This window comes from Sebastes umbrosus, chromosome 4 (genome assembly GCF_015220745.1).
Source record: "Sebastes umbrosus isolate fSebUmb1 chromosome 4, fSebUmb1.pri, whole genome shotgun sequence".
NCBI lineage: Eukaryota > Metazoa > Chordata > Actinopteri > Perciformes > Sebastidae > Sebastes > Sebastes umbrosus.
Window position 1 is genome coordinate 26930386 of NC_051272.1, and position 25987 is coordinate 26956372.

The 25987-nt window shown below is 42.1% G+C and overlaps 6 protein-coding genes across 6 annotated transcripts; 2 read left to right on the plus strand and 4 right to left on the minus strand.

Annotated features, from left to right (window-relative positions):
• Positions 1 to 2488: 2488 nt before the first annotated feature.
• Positions 2489 to 4831, minus strand: LOC119486466 (myosin heavy chain, striated muscle-like). Its single transcript, XM_037766603.1, has 2 exons — positions 3146 to 4831; positions 2489 to 3000 (listed from the first exon to the last, which is right to left on the minus strand). Exons 1-2 carry the CDS (start codon positions 4772 to 4774, stop codon positions 2857 to 2859), a joined length of 1773 nt encoding a protein of 590 aa, XP_037622531.1. The 5' UTR covers positions 4775 to 4831; the 3' UTR covers positions 2489 to 2856.
• A 2530-nt stretch (positions 4832 to 7361) lies between these two features.
• On the minus strand, positions 7362 to 8275 carry LOC119486491 (histone H1-like). The gene has a single exon (XM_037766640.1). It carries the CDS (start codon positions 8160 to 8162, stop codon positions 7533 to 7535), a length of 630 nt encoding a protein of 209 aa, XP_037622568.1. The 5' UTR covers positions 8163 to 8275; the 3' UTR covers positions 7362 to 7532.
• A 3845-nt stretch (positions 8276 to 12120) lies between these two features.
• LOC119486522 (histone H2B 1.2-like) lies at positions 12121 to 12564 on the plus strand. The gene has a single exon (XM_037766679.1). It carries the CDS (start codon positions 12148 to 12150, stop codon positions 12517 to 12519), a length of 372 nt encoding a protein of 123 aa, XP_037622607.1. The 5' UTR covers positions 12121 to 12147; the 3' UTR covers positions 12520 to 12564.
• Positions 12565 to 16995: 4431 nt separating this feature from the next.
• Positions 16996 to 17495, minus strand: LOC119486503 (histone H3). Its single transcript, XM_037766658.1, has one exon. It carries the CDS (start codon positions 17482 to 17484, stop codon positions 17074 to 17076), a length of 411 nt encoding a protein of 136 aa, XP_037622586.1. The 5' UTR covers positions 17485 to 17495; the 3' UTR covers positions 16996 to 17073.
• A 322-nt stretch (positions 17496 to 17817) lies between these two features.
• On the plus strand, positions 17818 to 18267 carry LOC119486509 (histone H2A-like). The gene has a single exon (XM_037766665.1). It carries the CDS (start codon positions 17841 to 17843, stop codon positions 18225 to 18227), a length of 387 nt encoding a protein of 128 aa, XP_037622593.1. The 5' UTR covers positions 17818 to 17840; the 3' UTR covers positions 18228 to 18267.
• Positions 18268 to 23808: 5541 nt separating this feature from the next.
• LOC119486489 (histone H1-like) lies at positions 23809 to 24879 on the minus strand. Its single transcript, XM_037766638.1, has one exon. It carries the CDS (start codon positions 24489 to 24491, stop codon positions 23862 to 23864), a length of 630 nt encoding a protein of 209 aa, XP_037622566.1. The 5' UTR covers positions 24492 to 24879; the 3' UTR covers positions 23809 to 23861.
• Positions 24880 to 25987: the final 1108 nt, after the last annotated feature.

Sequence of the window (25987 nt, forward strand, 5' to 3'; positions counted from 1 at the left end):
GCTCCACAGAGGAGAGAGGTTTGTGTACGCTCTGGGCGCCACTACAATACAGTATATAATACGGTACAGTCAGAGTTTGGTAAATGAGCTCTCAGGCTACTGCTGCACTCCTTACTGCGAACGTGTGATCAAGATTAAACCAGCCCACTGTGAAACAGGGGCAAGCCATTCATTATTGATGATCGGATCCTTCTGAAGAATGCCCTAAATAGAGTGGTTGCATAAATAACAAATATGTAGCTTGTGAGCCACTGATGAGACTTTCCTGTCATTACCACCTTTTATGAATGAGAGCAACATCTAACAACTAGCTCCGGTCTGGAGCCTCTCTGTAAATCTCATAACCTTGTGTTTAACTGGTGCCTTTTGCTAATGCTAAACAAACAACATAATGTATTAAAACTAGAATATTAGAACATTTTATTTGTGCATATTTGAAAGTCTTTTGCTGAACTTTCACTCCGTTCCTGTGAAAAGAACTTACAGGTTGATATATACCTAAGCCTCAATTTAGATAGATAGATAGATAGATAGATAGATAGATAGATAGATGGATAGTAACTTTATTGATCCAGAGGGAAATTCAAGTTTCCAGCATCACAGTTCCATAGTGCAAAACAAATTAGTAAAAACGGCACAAGTAATACAAAGTATAAAAAAATATATCAGATATAAAAAAATAACAAGAGATGAAGAAACTGTTAGAAATTAATATAGTGCAGGGTAACAACTGAGATACAGGACTATTAAAAATGTGAATATAGTGCACAAAGTGATATAGTGCTGGATAATAAAATATAGGAGATATAGATATTAAGAAATGTCAAATATGGAATATAATGTGGGATAAGAACTGAAGTAGAGTTTTTTTAAATAGACGAAAGTGCAGAATAAAGCTGTACATTGTTGTAGATCACAGTAAAACCAGTCTATAAAGGTGCAGAGTAGAGCTGTTTGTAGTGTGCAGAATTAAAAAGTCTATTAAAGTGCACTGTGTGCATTAACTGTCCTGCAGACCGTCCTCCTCCCCAGAGACGTGTTGTACAGTTTGATGGCTCGAGGGACAAAAGATTTCCTGAGTCTGTCTAGTGGAGCACTTTGGGAGCAGCAGCCTGCCGCTGAACGAGCTTCTCTGTTTGGTGATGACGGCGTGCAGAGGATGGCTGGCGTTGTCCAGTATGGCCAGCAGTCTGTTGAATATTCTTTCCTCTGACACCGTCACCAGAGAGTCAAGCTCCATGCCGAGCACGGAGCTGGTCCGCCGCCTGATCAGCTTGTCCAGTCTTGGATGTCCCTCTTATATAAAAAGCGTCTTGAGATAACTTCTGTTATGATTTGACGCTATATAAAAATAAATTTAATTGGATTGAAATTCTTTTAGCAGTGTGTATGCGAATGTGTCCTGGGCCACATTAAGCACCGCCTACTCTACTGATGTCCAGTCAGGTGGCCAGCTGATCCGCGGGATCACCGTGCCCTTCAGGTAAATAGACAGGCAGACACGGGCGATTGTCAGCATGGAAACGGCCTCTGTGCTCTACTGAAGCCTGTCGGTACGACTGTATTTTATTAAAATATATCTTGCTTATAGGCTACATATCTACAGACTATCAGACTAGGCACGCAAAGTGCATTATTATCATACTGTGGGTGTTTTTGTTCCGATGCTTTGCGCGGAGCTGACACCCGACCGCACGCCCGCCTGTTCTCTCTCCTCCCCGGCTCTCTGGAGCGCTGTACCTCGCTGTTGTCTTGCAAAGGCAGCGGTGCCAGCAGCGCGGAGGTCCCCGGGGACCACTGGTACAATAACCTTTTTATTTTGATGTTAATACAATGTACCAGAATTCTTGAATATGTAAGATATTACTACTGACGGCTGCTGTATTAGCCGTGTGTTTACTACGTGTTTATTTGCATATAGAACGGGGAAGTGAGATCGGATCACAAGTGGTCACTGGAGACGCATTCTAATGCCAGGTGTGGACAGACGTACTTAAAGCTGTCCACTTGTGATCCGATCACTGAGGACGCATGTTAATGCCAGGTCTGAACAGGGCCAAAGAGGCCTGCAGGCCCCGAGGGGTTAAGTCATCATTTTGACTATTATATTTTATTCTAATTAATATTCTTCTCTTCATTGTGTTTTCTAATGCATTTCATCACCATAAAACCTTGAACTGTGGATGTATTTGAAAGGTGCTGCGGCACTAAATAAACCTTTTTGCCTTAAGTTCTTAAGCCACTTTAGACTCGTAAAAAAAGTGAAGTTCGTGAGTGTAAAGTTCAGGTGTTTTTTATTTGTTCATTCTCTTTGGATGACCAACACAGACAAAAAAACTATATTTGGACCAACATATAATATAATCTGTTGAGCCAACGTACTGTATATTTTCAGGCTGTAGGGAGCAAATGAGAACTCATCAGTGCTTGTCCACTGATTTATACATCAAACAAAGCATTTCATATTAAACATGAGAGGAGTGCAGTATAGAATTAACATTTTTTAGGTTTTATTTCCAGAAAAGTGAATTCACTTCACTTTCCATGAGTAAAATAAAGTGTCAACCCTCAAACAACCCTTTTCACAAGTGCTGTTTAGGGGTCAAGACGGAGTAATCCTCACAAGTACACAAGAACAAACTCCTGTGTATGTGTGTGGATTAGTAATCATATCTTTGTAAGGACCAGATTTACACCAGAAAAGTGGATTCACATCACTTTCCCATAATAAAATAATGTGTCAACCCTCAAACAACCCTTTTCACAAGTGCTGTTTAAGGGTCAAGACTGATTGATCCTCACAAAGATACAAGAACAAAGGCGTGTATGTGCATTTTCTTTCTCCTGAGCGTGGCATCAGAAGATCTTATACCACTTGGTCCTGTTCTTTTTTCTGGCGATCTGGTTCTCAAGATCCGCCAGCTGGGACCTCAGGGAGCTCTCAGTGGTCGTCCACTCCTGTTCTTTCTCCTGCAGAGTTTGCTGGACGCTTTCGGTGGCCTAGGGATGATAATAATTAACAGTTTAATTGTTAACCGTTTAAGGAGAAAAGCTGGTCAACCGTAACAGCCCAACGCCCGACTTTAAAAGCTGGCGCACCGTCGAGGCATCGGTTAAGAACATTTTTCAAAATTAGCATCCCTACCTTGGCCTGAAGGAGGGATGACTCCTGGCACTCGATGCGATGGCTCTCTATCTGCTGCTCAGCCTTCTCCAGAGCAGCCACGAGGGTGTTGTTGCTCTGTTTTTGCTCGTGCAGCTGAGCAGCAAAGGAGGAGCTGGTTTTCACAGTCTCCTCCAGCAGGGAGGTTTTTTCCTGCTGCCAGAGGAGACGGTCACTCGCTAGCTGATCTTCAAACTTTGTCTTCAGATCAGCCACGATGGTCTTGTGCTCCTCGTCTTGCATCTTCAGCTGGGCAAGATGGGAGCGCTGGGATGTTTCCAGCTCTGCCAAGTGGGAAGACTTGTCCTCGTATAGCTGAGCAGCAAAGGAGGAGCTGGTTTTCTCAGTCTCCTCCAGCAGAGAGGTTTTTTCCTGCTGCCAGAGGAGACGGTCACTAGCTAGCTGATCTTCAAAGTTTTTCTTCAGATCAGCCATGGTGTTCTTGTGCACCTCGTCCTGCTTATTCAGCTGGACAAGATGGGAGCGCTGGGATTTTTCCAGCTCTGCCAAGTGGGAAGACTTGTCCTCCCGCCACATGTCATGTACAGACTTCAGCTCCTCCTCAGAATACTTTAGAGCAGCCATGATCTGACTCTTATCGGCTCTGAGTTCTTCCATTGCAGGCAGACAGTCAGACATGAATTTGTCTGTCTCCTCCCGGATGGTGACAATCCTCGTCTGAAAGAATTGTTTCTCAGTCTTCAGCAGATCTTCTGACTTTTTCAGATCTGCTGTGAGCTTCTCTATCTCTGCTCTCTGCTCGTTCAGCTGGGCTTGATGGGGCTTCGCCTCATCCTTCGTCTTTTGGAGGTCCTCCTTTGTCTTTTGGAGGTCCTCCTTTGTCTTTTGGAGGTCCGCCTTTGTCTTGTTCAGGTGTTCTTGTCGGTCTTCCCTCTCAGTCTGGAGCAAGCCCTCCATCTCCCACTCCATGTTTGTTCTAGCCACAGCGAGCGTCTTCCTTTCAGCGAGGATCACAGACTCCTTTTCCTCCAATTCCTTTCGAAGTGCCTTAATCTCCCCCTTCAACTTCACCAACAGGAAGTTTTGGCTCTTGATGATGCCGTCTTTCTCGCTCAGGTCTTTTGGAGCATTGTTCATCATCAAGCCGACCTTCTTCAGCTGGAAGTCCTGGCTCTTAATGATTGTGTCCTTCTTGCTCAGGTCTTGTTGAGCGTTGTTCAGCATCAAGCCGATCTTCTTCAACTGGAAGTCCTGGTTCTTGATGATGCCAGCCTTCCTGCTCAGGTCTTTTTGAGCATTGTTCAGCGTCCAGCTGAGCTTATCCAACTCGGATTTCAGGGACTTATCCCTGGCCGGAGAGGGATCACGTTTAGCCTGAGCCTTAGCGAGCTGGGCTTTCAGGCCAGATATCTCCCTCTGCAACAGGTTCTTCTCTTGACCCCAGTTGTTGTCCTGCTGTTCAGGAAGACAATCAAAGAAATTGCCCAGTTCGTCCTGTTGGACCTCCAGGAGGATTCTCCCCTCAGATGTACTGGGGGTGATCTTCGCCTCGCTGTCGTTCAGTTGAACCCTGCATGTTTGTTCCAGGGTAGTGAGAAAGAAATCCCTCATTTCAAACTCCTTGCACTCGAAGTCAATGTATGCCGTCATTGTCTCAGTGTTTTGTTCTCGTCTTGATAACAACTCTGCCACAAACAGTCAAGTTACGATCTGATCCGAACTTCTTGTGTTGGGGGTATATGTAGACTCTCAACATTCTAGAACTGATGATGCGTCAAGGGCGATGACGGACCGTGTTCCATTCTACTCCTTCATTCCTTTGATCCTTCAATTCTATCGTTGCTATGGATACCAGTTTGATTACGTTTGAAAATATGAATGTAATGATTTCTGATTATTCCTAAAATATAGCAATGAAAAGTACACTTTACACTAAGGAGATTTGTCAAGTATTTCTTATCAACATGGGAGTGGACACATAATGCTGCACAACACAAAGTAACAGCAGAAAAATAATATAAAAGTTATAAAAACTTGAAACTGTAGTGTTCTGGTTCAATCTCAACACGCTCATCAACTTTATTTTCTAGCAGCAGCAGGCAGCGACGTACATGAAACCTGCCTTGGCGAAGGCCTGCGCTCTCCGAGTGCACTTCTAGTTTCATATGATGCCAGTATCAGTAAAAGTAATGGCCCCACCTTTAAATAAAAGGCTACAGTCAGCAGCCCGTTAGCTTAGCGTAGCACAAAGACTACAAAACAGCTAGCCTGTAATTAATAGTAAGGAAATCTGCTTACTAGCACCTGTAAAGCTCAGTAATTAAAGGGACTGTTTGTAACTTTTTAAGCATATAAATGTACCGGGACGGGACACATATGCACGCTCGAATGTGGCTGAAGTCACTGCTCCTCTGCCTGCTTGCCTTCACTCAGACAGCGCGCATTCTCGTTGTCTCGCTCCACCTCTAGACGTGAACGCGCGCTCACTCCACACTGCAGGAGAGTTAGTAGCTCTGAGAATATCTAGTGAATGTAGAGTGGACGTTTGTGCAGAAATAACTGCTGCGTGTCTTGTGAAGTGACGGGAAGTGACGGGGCTCCGCAGCGAGAAACGTTATCGTCTCCGACCGGGTGCCGGTGTCTTCCTGCTCACTCCGGCTGTGGTCGAGAGACGGCAACGTTACTCGCTGCGGAGCCTCGCTGCTTCAGAGCCCCGGCACCGACGCTGAGGCAGGAAAAGCCAACACTAGGATCAGCACTGATTCATGGAGAGACCTTCATCTGGTCAGCTAACATTACTGCCAAGCAGCTGAAATATAGAGTGATATTGTGGTTTTAGCTGACGTGTGTCTCCTCACTCTTTTGAGCGATGCTCGTTCATGTCTATATAGAGCGAGCAAGCGCGAGCCCGACGCTGACACACAGGTGTCGCTGTTAAGAAGCATTTCTGAAAGTTACAAATAGTCCCTTTAACACAAAGTCTGGCACATGACCACCCGTAACGTGGCGAGACATATAAAGAGATAATTAGTGAGTAAGTAATGCTTTAACTTGGCATAGAGCGAAATTAATTTTCGGCACCATTGGGTTTACCAATTCAAGGAATTATGGAAATTGCTAACCTGTGCCACAATTACAAAGCAGTTCACACTGATACCTTCACTCCAACAGTTTATTTCCCCGGGTAGACACCCCAGTTATGTTCATAATAACCATACAAAACTGCCATAACTGTAACAATGCTTACATTTGCTTCTCCAGAGGTGTCATAGCATGAAAACACAGCTGAAGCTAATATAATTCATTATGGATCAGATTGGTTTACACAAGTTAATGAGCAAGCATTGGTGAGTGTTACCGTCAGGATCGGGTAATTGGTACCCTGACTCAAACTTACCCATTATTCATTTTATTAGCAGCTGCAGCTGTGTCCACCCTGCTGTGACATGTAAAGGGTCTGTTGGAGATGTAGAGAAACAGACGTGCAGTGTAGTGGAGTGTCGCCATTTTCAAGGGAGAGGAATATGATTATCAAAGATTGTCACTGCTTTTAAAAAAAATGACGGCTGTCAGTCGCTTAAAATATTAAATCATGATTAATCACATGATTGTCCGCAGTTAATCGTGATTAATCGCAAATTAATTGCACATTTTTTATCTGTTCCAAATGTACTTTCAAGAGAGATTTGTCAAGTATTTAATACTCTTATCAACATGGGAGTGGACCAATATGCTTGCTTTATGCAAATGTATGTATATATCAGTGGCGGCTGGTGAATTTGGGGAGAACAGGAGGAAAACCAACCCACGACGTCATGTTATTTTATTAAGTTATTTCTCATATTTTGCACTTGCTCCTCCATTTTATGTATGGACTCAGTGCTGCTTGATATATGGTTTTATACATTATTTAGTGCTATTCTTTACAGGCTCCTTAGCTTTAGTGTCAGCCTTCAGATGTGGAGATTTATAGTGCATTGGTCATGTTGTGCTGCCCACATTCAACTGAGTTTGAAATATTGTAATATTTATATTATTAAAAAAAGGGAAATGTGAAGACAGCAAATAATTGCATATTATATTATCCCCTCACATAGCTACAAAACTCACTAATACAGTATGTAATACAGGAAACACTTTTAAGATCAGATGGCTGGCTGTCCTGTGAGGTCTATTTATTTGTCATACTATTTGTAGGTTTCATCTAGGCCCAAGTATTTTTAATCATTGTAATAAATAAGTGAAAAGCCCTAGTTTATTTCTCCTCCTAGCTCCAAATATAATATTATGTTTATGTCTGCAGTTAATGTCAACAGTAAGAATAAACAGGTAATCGCTCTTTAAGGATGATGTGGGTGGCTCTTAAAAGAGCCTTTTAATCGGAGTGTTTGTTCAGACTGAGAACAGCTCACTTCTTCTTGGGTGCTGCTTTCTTGGCTTTGGGTTTGGCAACCTTCTTAGCGGGAGCTTTCTTGACTGCAGGGGCCTTTTTGACCACCTTCTTGGGACTCTTGGTCACCTTGGGAGCCTTAGTCGCCTTCTTGGGGCTCTTGGCTGGTTTCTTGGGGCTCTTGACTGCTTTCTTGGCCGCTGCGGGTTTCTTTGCCTTCTTCGGGGATTTCTTCGCGGCTACCGGCTTCTTCACCGTCTTGGGCTTTTTGGCCGCTGCGGGTTTCTTGGCTGCGGGCTTCTTGGCTTTAGGAGCGGCTTTCTTGGCCGGCTTCGGCTTCTCTGCAGCCTGCTTGCTGACCTTGAAGGAGCCGGAGGCCCCGGTCCCCTTGAGCTGGACCAGAGTCCCATTAGCCACCAGGGTCTTGATGTTGGTCTTGACGCGGGCCTTGTTCTTTTCCACATCGTAGCCTCCGGCAGCCAGAGCCTTCTTGACGGCGGCCAGAGACACGCCGCTCCGCTCCTTGGATGCGGCCACAGCTTTAACGATGAGGTCTCTGACGCTGGGGCCAGTCTTCTTCGGTCTAGAGACCTTCTTCTTGGCTGCTTTGGCCGCCGGGGCGGCTTGAACTGGAGCTACTTCTGCCATTTCCTCCTGAAGTTTAGTTCCTCTTCACGACAACACGAGAGTGAGACTGGACTGTTGAAGAGCTCGGAGCAGGGGGCTGCACTTAAACACACCATGAGAACCGTGGAGACTCAACCCAGCCCGTGGCTCCTCTCAGCATCTGAAAGCCGTGCCACTTGTGTTTTCTCTTCACTGATAAAACACTCAAAACATCATGTGGGAGAAGTGCTGAAGGCTGACAGTGAAGGGAGCCGATAGCGTACTTGTCTCTCTTCATATTCAAGTCATGTAGAGCTCTGATGCTCTCTGCATTTTGTTTTTGGAGCCTCCAAACCTCACCTATCACCGCCGTGGCCAGCACTGCTCAGCAGCTTTTCTCTTTCATTTCTCTCCTAAAATGATTTAAAATGCATCAGAGCTCCATCAAAAGACGTTTTCCAACTGGCCCACATGTTTGTTCAGGCACTCAATGTAAAAACAACCATCTGCTGTTGATGAGTGTTTAGTAAAGTGCAGTTATTGAGGGAGCAGCAAACACACTGATGATGGCCGAGGCTTACGGTGCAGTCTAGCCAGACTTGCTATCAGAGCTGCTCGCTGTGACTGTGAACATGTCCTCTGCTGAGGACTGATTTTAATATAAATAGTTAATAGTTTATATTAATGAAAACTAATCTACAAAATAAATGTCGCCTGTCTGGGATAGTAGTAAGTGGATTTAAATATTACAGTAACACAGTTTCACTGATACATACTGTATATGGGCCATTCTACCGAATTGGTGCAAAGTCAGAGTTGTAAACATTTTGAAATTTTTATCTTTACTTCCCAAAACTTTATATATATATATATATATATATATATATATATATTGACTATATCTAGGGTACCAATATCTAATGAAAGATCAGTAAATTTTGGTATTGTATTTTCAGACTGGATTGGAATGTTTTTCTTCTCCCTAAATTTCTCACTACCTAAACATAGTAATACACTACCATCAAAAAGTTTTATATTAACCTAACCTTAAGATTGTGTTTCCATCCCTCCTCTAATGAATATTTTTACATATTTTTCTAGAAAATTACAATTTAAATTTTTTTTTATGTTCAATTCATAAGATTCATCAAAATCTAAATGCAATCTTTCTTTGTAAAATGCACAACGCTGATAATATTTATTTCAGAGTTAAGGATTGATTAAATTGAACATACATTTAACCAATCAGTATCATAACATTTCAGTTGATAACTCAATATACCTTATTTTTTACAAAATACCCACTGTTTCCGTAGTGACTGCACTGTTTCGGTAGACCACAGTGTTTTGTTTGCAAGGTTATATCATATTCCCTCAACCTTATTGCTTAATAATAAATTATAACATGCCTTATGCCTTGGAAATATTACAAACACAAATGTTTTATGAGCAATAGAATGCAATTTATTATTGAAGACAGAACAACTGTGGTCCAATTGTATCCAATGGTGCATAAGTTTATTTTTTAAAAAGAAGGGTTGTAGCAACTCATAACATAATAACTGCGCATAATGTATTAAATTAAATGTAATAAAAGCTCATAATGTAATAATCAGAACATAATGTAATAAAACTTTGAGCGCACAATGTAATAACAGTTTTGTAATTAATGTAATATGTTATTACATTATTTATTAAGTTATTACATTGTAAACTTAGCAAAAAAAAAGGTGAAAAATGTAATAAACTCAGCGCATTATGCAATAATTTTAAAAAAAGAGTACTCTCCTTGTCTTCTTAAAGCACAGGAACCCTCTAGTTTTACATGACACCAGTGGAGGAGTTAATTTAAAGCAACTGGACTTTGTCTGTTTAGTCAAGAGGACATTTTCATCAATCTGTTCCATATTGATGAAGCCTCTTGGATGTGAGGCTACAAGATATCCAGTGATCTGGACCAATGAGAACCTTTACAGAGATGATGCTGAGTTTAACATACTTGTGATTCTCAGCATGCGAAATAACTGTTCCACACATAATTATTCCAGTTACTGTAATTGTTAGCTTATCCAAGCAACAAATCATTTTAGGTAACAATCCTCAGTGCAGTCCCTCAGACTGGACTCGATGCAGTCCCTCAGACTGCTCAGTGCAGTCCCTCAGACTGGACTCAGTCCCTCAGACTGGCCTCAGTGCAGTCCCTCAGACTGGACTCAGTGCAGTCCCTCAGACTGCTCAGTGCAGTCCCTCAGACTGGCCTCAGTCCCTCAGACTGGCCTCAATGTAATCCCTCAGACTGGCCTCAATGCTGTATCTCATGCTAGCTTCACTGCAGTCCTTTAGACTGGCCTCAATGCAGCCCCAGATCCTGATACTGTCCTTTATGTTGGCCCTTGTACAGGCCCTAGTATCAATACCCCTCATGCTGACCCTGACACTGTCTCAGTTGCTAGCCCTAACTCACCTTTAAATATACTTTCAACCATTATTGAGTTATGTCTGTCTGTTGACATGTCAATGCTGGGCACTTTCAATAGAGTTTAAGATTGTTCAGAGAGCTTTCCGTGTCATTTTCGCCACAAATATATATTCAGGATTCTTTAGCTGATAATTTGCAGCTTGAAAAAGACCAAAACTGCTGCATTAGCATTATGAGGCAGTACAAAGTAGCTGGACGCAGTAGTGGCCTTTCCCTGCACATCAAGCAGCTTTTTGGCAAAGATACCTGATGGATGAGGGCATGAACTGTGGTTCGACACATATCCTTTGGATGGTTCAAAATAAACATTAAGCTTTTTTCCCCCCTTAAATACTCTATTTTTTTCAGTTTTATTTTCATTGTGTTTCTCTATACCGTAAAGGTTTTGAAACAGGGTTTTGAACCTAGAATTACTGGTTGCAACATTTTTTGTGTTGTTCTTGCACAGATGTAATGATATTTTTTCACTTTACTTAAAGGAGCAGTGTGTAGCATTTAGGGGGATCTTTTGACAGAAATGATATATAATGTTAATAAGTATGTTTTTTCTTTAATGCTATTTGATATAATCTTGAATTTCTACAACCAATGATTATTTCAACAGCTGCTCCACAGCTGACTGCCAGTATTACCCCTCCTGCCATTATTATATTATATTACAATACACTACAATACAATTATTGACCAAAGGATTTGTTTACACACATAAGATGCATTAGCCACAAAACAATTATTGTTTATTAAACATGTATGTTATATACTTACTAGAAAATAGTCATTATATTATATATTATATAGATATGAATGGATTACATGGTAATATATTTTTTTCATTGTTTCCAGTCATTCCCAACAGCCTTTACTGGTGCAAAATATAGTATATCACAGATCACATGGTTAAGATCATATCTGCCTGTTTTACACTCTTTGATCACCAGGGGGTTTCATGCACATAAAGCCTCGAGAAATGAACCCTTTTCCAAACCAATTTCCTGGAAAGCTTCAATGCTTCATGAAGCTTCAGCTCGCCATCACTAGTTGTTTGTCTTTACTTCCTGTTCTTGTCAGTGAATTAAACTCTTTTCATACCTCTGTTCCATACAGTAAATAACTCTGCACTTTCTGTAGGCCTTTATTTTGATGCCAATACCTTTGTACTTTTACTTAAGTAACATTTTTACTGCAGGACTTTTACTTGTAAGAGAGAACTTCTATACTCTGTTGTTGCTCCTTTTACTTGATAAGGCTACACGATCTAAAGTAATTCTTCCACCACTGGTCAGTACCAAAAACTTCCATTTCGCAACTAAACTCTAAACTATCAACTTGTGAAGTGATGTTTGTCTTTACTTTCTGTTCTCGTCAGTGAATAAAACACTTTTCACACCTCTGTTATCTACAGTAAATAACTCAGGGAGGGTTAACTGTTAACTGCACCAATCAGGTGCGAGCAACAGCACAGTCAGATTTGCATCGAGTGGATATAAATAAATCAGTCTGTCATCTAAGAGGCATCGTTTGATTCAATAGAAATCCCAGCTGATAATCATGCCGGACCCCGTCAAAGCGCCCAAGAAGGGCTCAAAGAAAGCCGTCACCAAGACCGCCAGCAAGACCGGCAAGAAGAGGAGAAAGTCCAGGAAGGAGAGCTACGCCATCTACGTGTACAAGGTGATGAAGCAGGTCCACCCAGACACCGGCATCTCCTCCAAAGCCATGGGCATCATGAACTCCTTTGTGGGCGACATCTTTGAGCGCATCGCCGGTGAGGCCTCCCGTCTGGCTCACTACAACAAGCGCTCCACCATCACTTCCAGGGAGATCCAGACCGCTGTCCGCCTGCTGCTGCCCGGTGAGCTGGCAAAGCACGCCGTGTCCGAGGGAACCAAGGCTGTGACCAAGTACACCAGCTCCAAGTAAAGCTGCTGCTAAACCAACAACACAAAGGCTCTTTTAAGAGCCACCCACTACATCTAAAGACATGTTCCTGTCCTTAAAGCTTTATAAATACATTTTGAACCTTGCAAAAACAATACAGTTCAATGTGTTCAAAGGAAGCAACTATATTAATTGCCCTATGGTGCTTACGTTACTGTTATTGCAGTGTAGAATTAAAGCTACAATGTGTACCCCATCAGTCGTTCACTAAACATCCACTTAGTCCCATAGTTTTAATACATGTCGTCATTGATGTTCAAACTGTATCCTACATGCTGTTTCTTGTATAAGATACAAGTATACTCTCCCAGTTGTCTCTCTCACATTTGGTATTTTTTTTCTGCTTCATAGTATTTACAACTTACAGAGACACTGGACTCAGACCTATACTTGTCTTATTGTTGTTTTAGGCCTATATTATAGAATGCTGAAGCATCTGCTTCAGATCACAACACAATTGTATTACTGGAAGTACTAGCATAGGCTACATGTTTATATTATTCTTACATATCTTGAATATAAAATATGACCTTTCTGTATATATCCATGCATTTCTTTATCGATTACTCTGAACAATTCTGGCTCAATGATGTATTGCAACATTCCTCCATCTCTCTTGGTCATTGTGCGCAATAAAACTGCCAACATAATCCACACTAGTGTCCCTATAGCTATAATCAAAACACCATCCATACAAACTGGAAATGACAACAATTAATGATCAAATGTTCAAGACCAACATATAGCAATAGAAAATTTGCCTCAATAATAACTGTTCTTTCCCCCCAGGTGGGCTACCTCATCATTCCCATCTTTTTAGCTTATTCCTCATGTTTCATATGAGCTTGCACCTGTTGAACAATAACACAGAAACCACGACACTATAATTAATTTTATAATGATTTGAATGGTAACGGTTTGTTATAACATTGTAACAGGAGGTCAGCTCTTCATGTTGAGTAAGTGGGTGGCCCTTAAAAGGGCCTTTAGTGTTCATAAAGCAACAGAGTGTGTTTATCCACCGAAGCCGTACAGAGTGCGTCCCTGTCTCTTCAGAGCATACACCACATCCATGGCGGTCACGGTCTTCCTCTTGGCGTGCTCGGTGTAGGTGACGGCATCACGGATCACATTCTCCAGGAATACCTTCAACACACCGCGGGTCTCCTCGTAGATCAGACCGGAGATACGCTTCACTCCACCACGGCGAGCCAGACGGCGGATAGCGGGCTTGGTGATTCCCTGGATGTTATCACGGAGAACTTTACGGTGACGCTTTGCGCCTCCTTTACCGAGTCCTTTTCCTCCTTTGCCTCTTCCACTCATCGTTGCTGATCAATGTCTTTCTACTCAACAGTAAACTCTGGTCTGCTGCTTCACAGCTATTTAAATACTGTCTGAGGACGTGATAGAAGACAGATGCGGAGCTCTTCTTCTTCTTCTTCTTCTGATGAAGGTTGATGATTAAACTCTTTGGTGCATCAGCGCCACCTACTGAACAACAGCATGAATCAGGAACAGCATGTCTCCTGTAAGACTAGTTGCTTTTAGGCAAGCAAAAGTGAAACAATTGGGTAGATTACTTATTATTCAGACTTTATTCTGTTCTGACATCTTCTTAAATAATATTGAACAGCCTAGGGAAGCTCTAACCTGTCATAATATGAACTGTAAAAGCCCTCAACATGGGATAGAACTGTGTACCATGTATGACAATATTTCAACGGCTCTTAACGCCTCTAGTAAGCCCTTTTGTAAACATGAGAACAAGGTGGATAACATTAAACCTGGATGGAATTATTTTGTGGCTGTCAAACATGCTGTAGCGAGAGAAGCTTTTAAACTGGTCAGAATCAGAAAGGCCTAGGCAGGGGTCATTGCTTGAACAGAAAAAAACTTGCAAGATTTAAAGATGCACTTTGTCTTATTAAAAAGATACGAGAACACAATGAGAGCATATTCACTTGCTAGGAAGCTGCAGATTAATAACCATTATGATTTCTGGAAAGAGGTCAGAGTTATGATCATTCAACATTGAAGGTGCATGTGGTCCAGACAAAATAGCCGAGATGTGGCGTGAGCATTATTGTAATTTATTCAACTGTGTTAAAAGTAATGAAGTTGTAGTTGAAAATATTGATCTCTCTAAAAACATGGCAGTCAGGTCAGATGATGTCTATGATGCCATTATGATGCTCGATGATAACAAGGCTTGTGGTATGGATCATATCACTGCAGAACTTCTAAAATATGCCAGTCCTAAGCTTTGTTGTCAATGTGCTTTACTGGTGTTTAATGGTGTCCTTCCAGATTTTAACACCTCTGTATTGTTAGTGACTCTTATTAAGGACAAGGCTGATAAATTAAATAGCATGGATAATTATAGACCTGTTGTCCTCGCTGGTATTCTCTCTAAAGTGCTGGAAAGAATCCTGCTAGAATGGTTGGAAATGTTTTTTTCTCACCACTGATCACCAGTTTGGCTTTAAAAGGAAACATGGAACTGATATGTGTATTTTATGCCCTAAAGGAAATAGTTGCGAAATATGGAAGCCAAAACTCCACCGTATTTATATGCTTTGACATGGTTAATCATGAAAACTTATTCCTGAAACTGTTGCCAGAGGTGTTTCAAAGTGTATACTTAGAATACCAGTCTTCTGGTATTCACATTAGATAATGCAGGTTAAATGGAGCAATGTTGTATCTGCCCTGTTTCATGTAAATAATGGTGTTCACCAAGGTGGCATTTTGTCTCCTATTTTGTTCAATGTGTATATGGATGACCTATCACCTTAATCACCTTGTGTATGCTGATGACCTGGTAATTCTCAGTCCATATAGTGCTGGGCTGGGAAGATGTGCTCACAGTACGGCAAAGACTATGACATTAAATTTAATGCCAAAAAAGAGTAATGCCATGATAGTCAGAAGTAGAGAAGATAAGAAATTAGTTCTTCCTGTATTTCACTTGAGTGATATCCCTCTCATGACATGCAGAGAAAATAAAATACCACTCAACATTGCCATCTTTTTAGCTTGCCCCTGTTGAACAATAACAGAAAACATGACACTAATTAACTTTATAATGATTTAAATGGTAACGGTTGGTTATAACATTTTAACAGGAAGTCAGCTCTTTATGTTGATGATTGAAATGATGACAGAGATATCTATCGACAGTGCTGAAAACAATATGCTCAGGCAAATATGTTGCTCGTAAATTCAGTATGCTTTCTGTAAATGTAAAATGTTCATTATTTAGAGCTTTCTGCACACCTTTGTATACAGCTCATCTTTGGTGTAGCTACAAGAAAAGTAGTATGGGAAGGCTCATAGTTGATTACAATGATGCAATGCGGTTGTTGCTTTGGGTTCCCAGATGGCATAGTGTCAGTCAACTGTTTGTGTCCTTTCTTATTTTTTCTCTTATTGCTATGGACCCTCCTGTGTGTCTGTAATAAAGTTTGAATTGAATATCTCCATTCAACTATTTGAGTTTAGGCCTGAGAGTCTCTAGAGACTGAAGCTCTCATATAAAGTTCCTGTAGGTGTAATTATTTTTCACAATCATCAGAGCAGTGTGGATCCACTCTGTATCTGCATTTAGACACCTCCATAAAGTGTTCATCAGCTGCCTTTTAACACGTCCAATGGTGAGGATTATCCTTAAAACTCACTCTGTTCCGTTCTGGCTTTGAGTTGATAAGAATGATTACAATGAGTAAATGCATGTACAACGCTGTTTATGTCATACATCTCCCTCCCTTCCTTTGTGTATTTAATGCAGAAGAAAACAGCAAAAATAAATATTGAGGTGAAATGAGTTGAAATGCATTATTACTTATGAAATTAGGATGAGAGGGCAATGTCACAAAACAAAATGTTCAAAAGAAGGAACAAGCAAAAAACAGCCATGCAGTACCATGATGGACCTGCAACATAATGTGGGTTAAACACCCCTAGCATTAAGAAGCAGTATGTACACACTTTAATTTTTAGTACACATTTTAAAGCTAAGAGGACATTTTAAGTGTTTAGTAATGTCTTTAACAACTATGATTCAGTGCTGCTGCAGCAGGCTGGAGAGGAGTGGTTGACCTGCCCAAATATGTTCAGCAATGACAAATCAGGAGCTGTTGACAGGAAATGGAATAAAAGTAACATAACATGTTAAATGTAAGGTAAAGTAAGGTTAATTGTTATTGATGAAAAATTCTCTATTTTACAACACAAGCCCTTCTACAGCTTTCTTGAGGCTAGATTTGATCCCTACTTGTATTTTAATATACATGACCTACATTCAAAAGTGATTTAGCTCTCATTTTTAATTTTAGAGTCAAAACATATCAGTGATATTTTCCTGTTTGTTCTCATATTCAGGCACAGAGAGTAGCCTGCAGAGTATTTTAAAGATATTATTGATGTGTTATCATTGCTGGTAAAACGTGTGTTGCCAGTAGAGGAATGAGCCCTTCAGTGAAGAGTGAGGTGGCTCTTAAAAGAGCCGTTGTGGTTTGTGGAGCAGCAGACAGTTTAAGCTCGCTCTCCGCGGATGCGACGGGCCAGCTGGATGTCTTTGGGCATGATGGTGACCCTCTTGGCGTGGATGGCGCACAGGTTGGTGTCCTCGAACAGGCCGACCAGGTAAGCCTCACTGGACTCCTGCAGAGCCATGACAGCGGAGCTCTGGAAGCGCAGGTCGGTCTTGAAGTCCTGAGCGATTTCTCTCACCAGGCGCTGGAAGGGCAGCTTGCGGATCAGCAGCTCCGTGGATTTCTGGTAGCGACGGATCTCTCTCAGAGCCACGGTACCGGGCCTGTAACGGTGAGGCTTCTTCACGCCGCCGGTGGCCGGGGCGCTCTTACGGGCAGCCTTGGTGGCCAGCTGCTTCCTGGGGGCTTTGCCTCCGGTAGACTTACGAGCGGTCTGCTTGGTTCTTGCCATGACTTCTTCTTTCTCTGGTCAGGAGGTGTAGTAGCTCCAATGAAGAGACACGCTGCTCTTAAACTGTGAAATGGTGACGCTGCTTCAGACCTCCGGCTCCTGATTGGTGAGGGGCTCCTCCTGGAGCTCAGCACCGCCCAGAGGAGCGACCCACCGCCCGAAGCTACGCTGCTGATTGGTGGGAAATCCTTTCAAAGTGTCCGCCAACATTCAGAGCGGGCCGCCCTCTGCTGCTCTGCTGGAAGCCTCTTCTCTGGTTGGTCTGTCAGCAAGTCTCGCTCCGCGGACATATAAAGGAGCTTTCTGCTGGTGGAGCAACACTTTTTATTAGTCTCCACTACTGAAAACATCTCACGATGAGCGGAAGAGGCAAAACCGGCGGAAAGACCAGAGCTAAGGCAAAGACCCGCTCTTCCCGTGCTGGGCTCCAGTTCCCAGTCGGTCGTGTTCACAGGCATCTGCGTAAAGGAAACTATGCGCAGCGTGTGGGTGCCGGCGCCCCCGTCTACCTGGCGGCTGTGCTGGAGTACCTGACCGCTGAGATCCTGGAGTTGGCTGGAAACGCTGCCCGCGACAACAAGAAGACCCGTATCATCCCCCGTCACCTGCAGCTGGCTGTCCGCAACGACGAGGAGCTCAACAAGCTGCTGGGCGGAGTGACCATCGCTCAGGGCGGCGTGCTGCCCAACATCCAGGCTGTTCTGCTGCCCAAGAAGACCGAGAAGGCCGCCAAGTCCAAGTAAAGCTGGAGACTCGCTGACTGCTGGAAACCAGCCCCCAAAAGGCTCTTTTAAGAGCCAAACACTCCCAAGATAAAGAGCTCTGGTCCTCATGTCTCTAACGCACCGATGACTCATGAAATACATTGAAAATTGTTGTTGTATTGATAAAAGGCAAAAGTCATGCAGAGGACTTATTAATAGGGTTGTTAATATCAAGCTGAGTCCAACTGAAGTTATTCCAGAGGCTGAACTACACACTCAACACCACGTGACAGACTTACATTTAACATATATTTACTAGGTCTATTACCTCCTTTTTATGTTAACTGGTACAATGTACCAAAATTAAACATCTAGAAAGAATAATAGTTATCTTTAGGATGAAAGCCTTCTTTTGATCAAGACTGACTATGTAGAAACCTTTTTTGTCTGGTTTGTTTATAATTTCTCTAAGTATACTTAAATTATCCCACAATAATCAACCTTTGATAGCACAGGTTTGTTCTTTATCTATTATTTTATCTAATATATAATTTAATCTATTCATAATCATTTTGGCTAGTATTTTATAGTTGGTATTCATAATAGTTATATGCCTGTAATTATCCAAATCCGAGTCATCTCCTTTTTTATATAACAAACACAAAACTCCTTGATAAAAGGAATCCCCCATACATCTACCATTCAGGCCTTCATTAAACATGGAGGTGAGGAGGTTTACCACATCATCAATGTACAGCTGGTAAAACTCTGTGGGCAGCCCATCTGGGCCAGGACTTTTACCAGTGTTCATCTGTTGGACAGCCTCCATCACCTCCTCTCTCCTGATCTCTCCATTCAGATCAGTGAAGTCTGACGAGCTGTATGTCGGGACTCAATTCTGAAAAAGTGTGTTTTAAAAAGAGATTTAAAAGACAAAACAGAGCTAGCCTACCTGATCTCCTCCGGCAGGTCGTTCCAGAGTCGTGGGGCCCTGACTCCAAAGGCTCGGTCTCCTCTGGTTTTTAGCCTTGACCTAGGAATAACTAAAAGATAATAAGAGACTGACTTGAATACAAGCAGGCAGTGATGGCGAGATAAAGGGATGTATTTGAAGTATGGGAAGTTTTGTAGCCCTCCATTTGCGTTCAGCTTTACGGCACTTCATTTTTATTAAGCGGGTGTTATTATTAAGCCAGAGCTGGTATTGTTGGCATTTTGGGCTTTTTTTAGCCTAACAGGAGCAATGTTGTCTAAAATCTTTACACAGGTAGAATTAAAATAATTTAAAATAGTGGAGGTATTCATTGAGGAATAGAGCTGGAGGTCAGACGAGACCAGGGCTTGGCAAAATTTACCTGCTGAGGATATATTGTCCCCCTGGAAAACAGCCCTCAGGAAAACTCATCAAGACCATCACCAACAATAACAGAAACGTGCTCATAATGGGAGATTTAATGCCAAACACAAGGATTTTAACTGCAACACTACAAACAAATCAGGAATAACACTCAAAGAAATACTGGACACCAGCAACCCTTCTATCCTCAATAATGATGAACCAACACACATCCACTCTGCCAACCCCACCATGGACATACTGGACCTTGCCCTCTCTTCACCAGACCTCTCAGTCACATTCCACAACTTCCAAGTGAGCCATGACATCGGCAGCGACAACCTCCCCATCCTCGCCACCTTCTCCCTCACACTCCAGCACCTGCCACAACAACCACGGTACAACTACAAAAAAGCAAACTGGGAAAACTATAGGAAACACATCATCAAAGACACCCGGACATCACTCAAATCCCCCTCGACTACCATTCACTAGACCACCTGGCTACACACATCGGATCACTACTCACCCAGGCTCGTAACACATGCATCCCACTTCCCTCCGCCACCAAACCACAGCAACAGCTCCCACCCCACATCCTGCACCTGATCAAAAGGAAAAGAAAACTACGGAGGCACTACATCGAATACAGATCACCGGATACCAAAACAGAAATAAACCGGCTCCAGAACCAGATCAGACAACAACTCACTCTGCATTCACAGCAAAAATGGAAATCATTCTACAATAAACTGGACATCGACTACAGATCCAACCCACGCAGCTTTTGGCAGAAAACAAAAAAACATGAACGGTGCACAAAACAAAAACAACATACCAACTCTCATACATCAAGGAAAATACATTGAAAATAACCAAGATAAAGCAACCCTATTCAGAAACCACCTCCAGAACACTCACTCCTGTCCCTCAGATCCACACTTTGATCACAACTGGAAAGAAACTGTCGACATGGCTACAACCAATCCCCCCCCATCACTCACCTCAGCAGATGACCAACCACTGACACAACCAATCACCCCCCCAGAAATCATCAGAACTCACCTGAAAAAAATGAAAAATAAAGCACCTGGAGAAGACAACATAGACACCATTCTGATCAAACAAGCACCAGACACCTACCTCAACCTGCTCTCCCTCCTCTTCACCACCTGCCTCACCACCGGTCACTTCCCCTTACCCTGGAAAACAGCCATAGTCACAATGATCCATAAACCCGGCAAAGATCCAAAACATCCCAGCAGCTACAGACCCGTCAGCCTCCTCAGTCACATCGGTAAACTGTTTGAACGAATCATCACTGCACGCCTCACACAACACACAGACAACATGGGATTCCTGGGCACTCACCAAGCTGGCTTCCATAAAAACAGATCCACCACCGACAACATCCTCAGACTAACAGAATCAATCACCCACAGTTTCACCAAAAAATAATTCACCCTGGCAATATTCATTGACATTTAAAAGGCATTCGACAAAATGTGGCACAACGGATTACTCTACAGATTACAAGACCCAAAACTCCAAATACCACTTCCAACATACAACATAATTTCAAGCTTCCTCCACAACCGACAAATAAAGGTCAAGGTCTCCACTTCCCTCTCCACCCCTTTCACTCCCGAAGCCGGTGTCCCACAAGGTGCAGTCCTCAGTCCCCTTCTCTTTCTCATCTACATCTCCGACGTCTACTACCCCCCACCCACCATAGGACACATCTCACAATTTGCCGATGACCTCTGTTACTGGACTCACTCCAAATCAATTCCACTGGCTGCCAAAAAAATCCAAACATGCGTCACAACAATAGAAACCTGGTCCAACAAATGGAGAATCAAACTCAACCCAAACAAAACCCAGCTCATCCTGTTCACCAGAAACACCAAACTCAAACCAACGATCCACCTCACCCTCCACAACACCCCCCTCACCCTGGCCAAAGAGGCAACGTTTTTAGGAGTCACTTTTCAAAGAAACATGACATGGACCACCCACATCAATAACCTGGAAAAACAAGGCAAACAACGACTCAACCACCTCAAAGCTCTATTTAACTCTATTTACAGTCCACACACCAATACATCCTTTTTTTTAGCCATCATTTTCTTCTAAAACATCATTTTTTTATCCATCACCCTTTTAAACACCATCCTTTTAGCCATCATTCTTTTACTTCTATCTATCTACCTGTTTATATTTATTTTACTTTATTTTATCTTATTCTTTTTAATCTTGGCCTAATTTGATTTGCAGCCTGACTGACAGCCAGCCACCCCACCCCTCTCAAACGCACACACACAGTCGCATTATATTGATCTTGCCAGTTATGTTGTTTTTTTTAAAGTTTTTAAAGTTTTGCTATTTTATTTGTTCTTTGTTTTCTTTGTTTATTTTTCTTTCTTTAATTTATTTTTCTCTCCATTTTGTTTTATCCATACTTCATGCCGGACGCCCCCTCAGTCAAAGCGCCCAAGAAGGGGAGAAAGTCCAGGAAGGAGAGCTACGCCATCTTCGTGTACAAGGTGATGAAAAAGGTCCACCCAGACACCGGCATCTCCTCCAAAGCCATGGGCATCATGAACTCCTTTGTGGGCGACATCTTAAAGCGCATCGCCGGTGAGGCCCCCCGTCTGGCTAACTACAACAAGCGCTCCACCATCACTTCCAGGGAGATCCATCTTTTAAGAGCCACCCACTACAACTGAAGACATGTTCCTGTCCTTAAAGCTTTATAAACAACTTCCTTTTTCTTTTTAAAATAAAAGCTTTTTACAAATATGGTATAATTCACAAGTATTTTACAAATGTGATATGAATTGCTCCTCACATACCTAGTGTTTACTCAGTTTCTGTTGCTGCAGTTCATATGGTAATACTACAAAATATCCTGTTGGTTGGCATCTGTTAAACACCCACTTGTTCCCATATACCCGGGGTCAGCAACCTTTACTATGAAAAAGAGCCATTTTAGGCAAAAAAAAATAATAAATATTAGTCTTGAGCCACAAAACATTTGATCATTGTGATGAAGGTAACACAGTTTATAGTCTAAGTATATAGTATTTAAGTCTAATCGGAGATTTCCAGAATAAAGTCGTAATATGAGAAACAAAGGCGTAATATTGCGAGAATAAAGTCATAACTTTTGCAAGAAAAAGGCGTAATATTGCGAGAATAAAGTCATGTTTATGAAAAAAAATTGAAAATAGCACATAAAATTACTACTTTATAGTATTGTGACTTTATTCTCATATTACAACTTTTTTTCTCGTAAATTTATGACTTTATTCTCAAAATCTCAAATGTATTTATTTTCCTCAATGTGGCCCTAATACTCCGTCGTACCGTTGTACCATAGACCTACAACAATGATAAATAAAAATGAAAATGTAACAGTTATACATTTCCATTTTTGAAAATCCAGAAGGAGCCACTGGAGAGGGACTAAAGAGCAGCAGGTGGCAGACCCCTGCCATATACTGTATTTTTACAGTTCAAAATGCACACATGTTGGCCCATGTGTCACCTTTCACTGCCAGTAAAGTCTTGAATGCTTTATATAGACATTTATACATCTTTACAGCACAATCTGCATTTTTGGAGCATTTCAAGCACTGATGCCAGAAAGGCTCAACTTAAAGTCAAAGTTTACATCTGTAGATCAAAAACCTGTTGCTGGATTGCGGATGACTAACTTACATTTAACATATATTCACTATAACCTCAGTTATGGAAGGTTATAGTAACTGAAACTGATTATGGCAGAATAATGAATAATCTAAAAAGATATGTAGTTGATGTTAGGATATGGAGATGAAATTTAGCTGCACAATTACACATCCAAACATCACGAAAGCCAGTTAGTTTGTGAACAGATGTGACAGTCGGCACCCAACTGGTGCTGTGTTTATAATGAAATGTGTAACATTGACCATTACATGATTGTTTTATTTATTTTTACCACTTATTTCAGTACATAAAGATCATTCTAATCTTTATCGTTGCTATTATTTCCATATTCATTTAAGTGCCTATTATTATGATTGCTCTTATTAGTATTTTACACAACCCAGCTGACTGGTCATGTTGTGCTGCTCACACTCATCCTGAACATCCAGTTGATGCAGCTGCATTAATAGCATCAATGAATAGCCTTTATTTATTTCTCCTCTTAGCTCGCAATATAACTATTACGATAATGTCTTCTGTTAATGACAACAGCAACAATTAACAGGTAATCACTCTTTAAGGATGATGTGGGTGGCTCTTAAAAGAGCCTTTTTGTCGGAGTGTTTGTTCAGACTGAGAACAGCTCACTTCTTCTTGGGTGCTGCTTTCTTGGCTTTGGGTTTGGCAACCTTCTTAGCGGGAGCTTTCTTGACTGCAGGGGCCTTTTTGACCACCTTCTTGGGACTCTTGGTCACCTTGGGAGCCTTAGTCGCCTTCTTGGGGCTCTTGGCTGGTTTCTTGGGGCTCTTGACTGCTTTCTTGGCCGCTGCGGGTTTCTTCGCCTTCTTCGGGGATTTCTTCGCGGCTACCGGCTTCTTCACCGTCTTGGGCTTTTTAGCCGCTGCGGGTTTCTTGGCTGCGGGCTTCTTGGCTTTAGGAGCGGCTTTCTTGGCTGGCTTCGGCTTCTCTGCAGCCTGCTTGCTGACCTTGAAGGAGCCGGAGGCCCCGGTCCCCTTGAGCTGGACCAGAGTCCCATTAGCCACCAGGGTCTTGATGTTGGTCTTGACGCGGGCCTTGTTCTTGTCCACATCGTAGCCTCCGGCAGCCAGAGCCTTCTTGACGGCGGCCAGAGACACGCCGCTCCGCTCCTTGGATGCGGCCACAGCTTTAACGATGAGGTCTCTGACGCTGGGGCCAGTCTTCTTCGGTCTAGAGACCTTCTTCTTGGCTGCTTTGGCCGCCGGGGCGGCTTGAACTGGAGCTACTTCTGCCATTTCCTCCTGAAGTTTAGTTCCTCTTCACAACAACACGAGAGTGAGACTGGACTGTTGAAGAGCTCGGAGCAGGGGGCTGCACTTAAACACACCATGAGAACCGTGGAGACTCAACCCAGCCCGTGGCTCCTCTGAGCATCTGAAAGCCGTGCCACTTGTGTTTTCTCTTCACTGATAAAACACTCAAAACATCATGTGGGAGAAGTGCTGAAGGCTGACAGTGAAGGGAGCCGATAGCGGACTTGTGTCTCTTCATATTCAAGTCATGTAGAGCTCTGATGCTCTCTGCATTTTGTTTTTGGAGCCTCCAAACCTCACCTATCACCGCCGTGGCCAGCACTGCTCAGCGGCTTTTCTCTTTCATTTCTCTCCTAAAATGATTTAAAATGCTTCAGAGCTCCATCAAAAGACGTTTTCCAACTGGCCCACATGTTTGTTCAGGCACTCAATGTAAAAACAACCATCTGCTGTTGATGAGTGTTTAATAAAGTGAAGTTATTGAGGGAGCAGCAAACACACTGATGATGGCCAAGGCTTATGGTGCAGTCTAGCCAGACTTGCTATCAGAGCTGCTCGCTGTGACTGTGAACATGTCCTCTGCTGAGGACTGATTTTAATATAAATAGTTAATAGTTCTACTATTAATGATCAAACACACTGATAAATAAATGTCATCTGTCTGGGACAGCATAAATATTACAGTAACACTGATACAGTATATCATTCCTGAATATTAGAAAACTTCATTAAGTGTTAAACAACAGTTATTCTGTGTATTCTGCTGAGGTGGAAAATGAAGACTGACTGAAATGTATCACTCCCTTCAAATATCTCAGAGTAACACAGTAGTTCAGATTCTACGGATTAAAGATATACTATTTGACATTTTTCTAACAGCTTAATACTTAATACAACTGAACAACTATGTACTATACAACTAACAAATGATTCAAAAGGATTCGGTTGTTTCAGTGTGCAAACTTGAATACACACTACCTGTACCCTGTGTCATATAGTGGTTTGTATCACTGGGGGCAGCAGTGCAAAATAATACAATAATTTAAAATAAAATTTAAAAACTACAAACACAAGTGGATTTTAAGGGACAGTGATTTAAAAAGGGGATAGTGTTTTTTATTTATCTCTTATTTCCCCTTTTATACACATGCTATGTAACCGAATATACATGTTTTTTAAGAACATATAGTATAAATAAATATACAAGCACATTGGACAGCTCCCTCATCTGCTACCTGCAGCGTCTCTTGTCCAACACAAAAGATTACAACTTGGTGGCAGCATCACAGCTGGAAGGTCTAAAGCTCTTTGAGGCCAGTTGTGATTAGTGATATTGGGGCTATATAAATAAAATTGATCGGACAGCTTTATGTCAGCTGAGACAACCAAGATGAAGAGTAAATTGTGCTACACTTTGGTGCTGAGTGCTTTAAAACACATCTTTGGTTCACACTCTACATCATGTGAAATGTCCCACA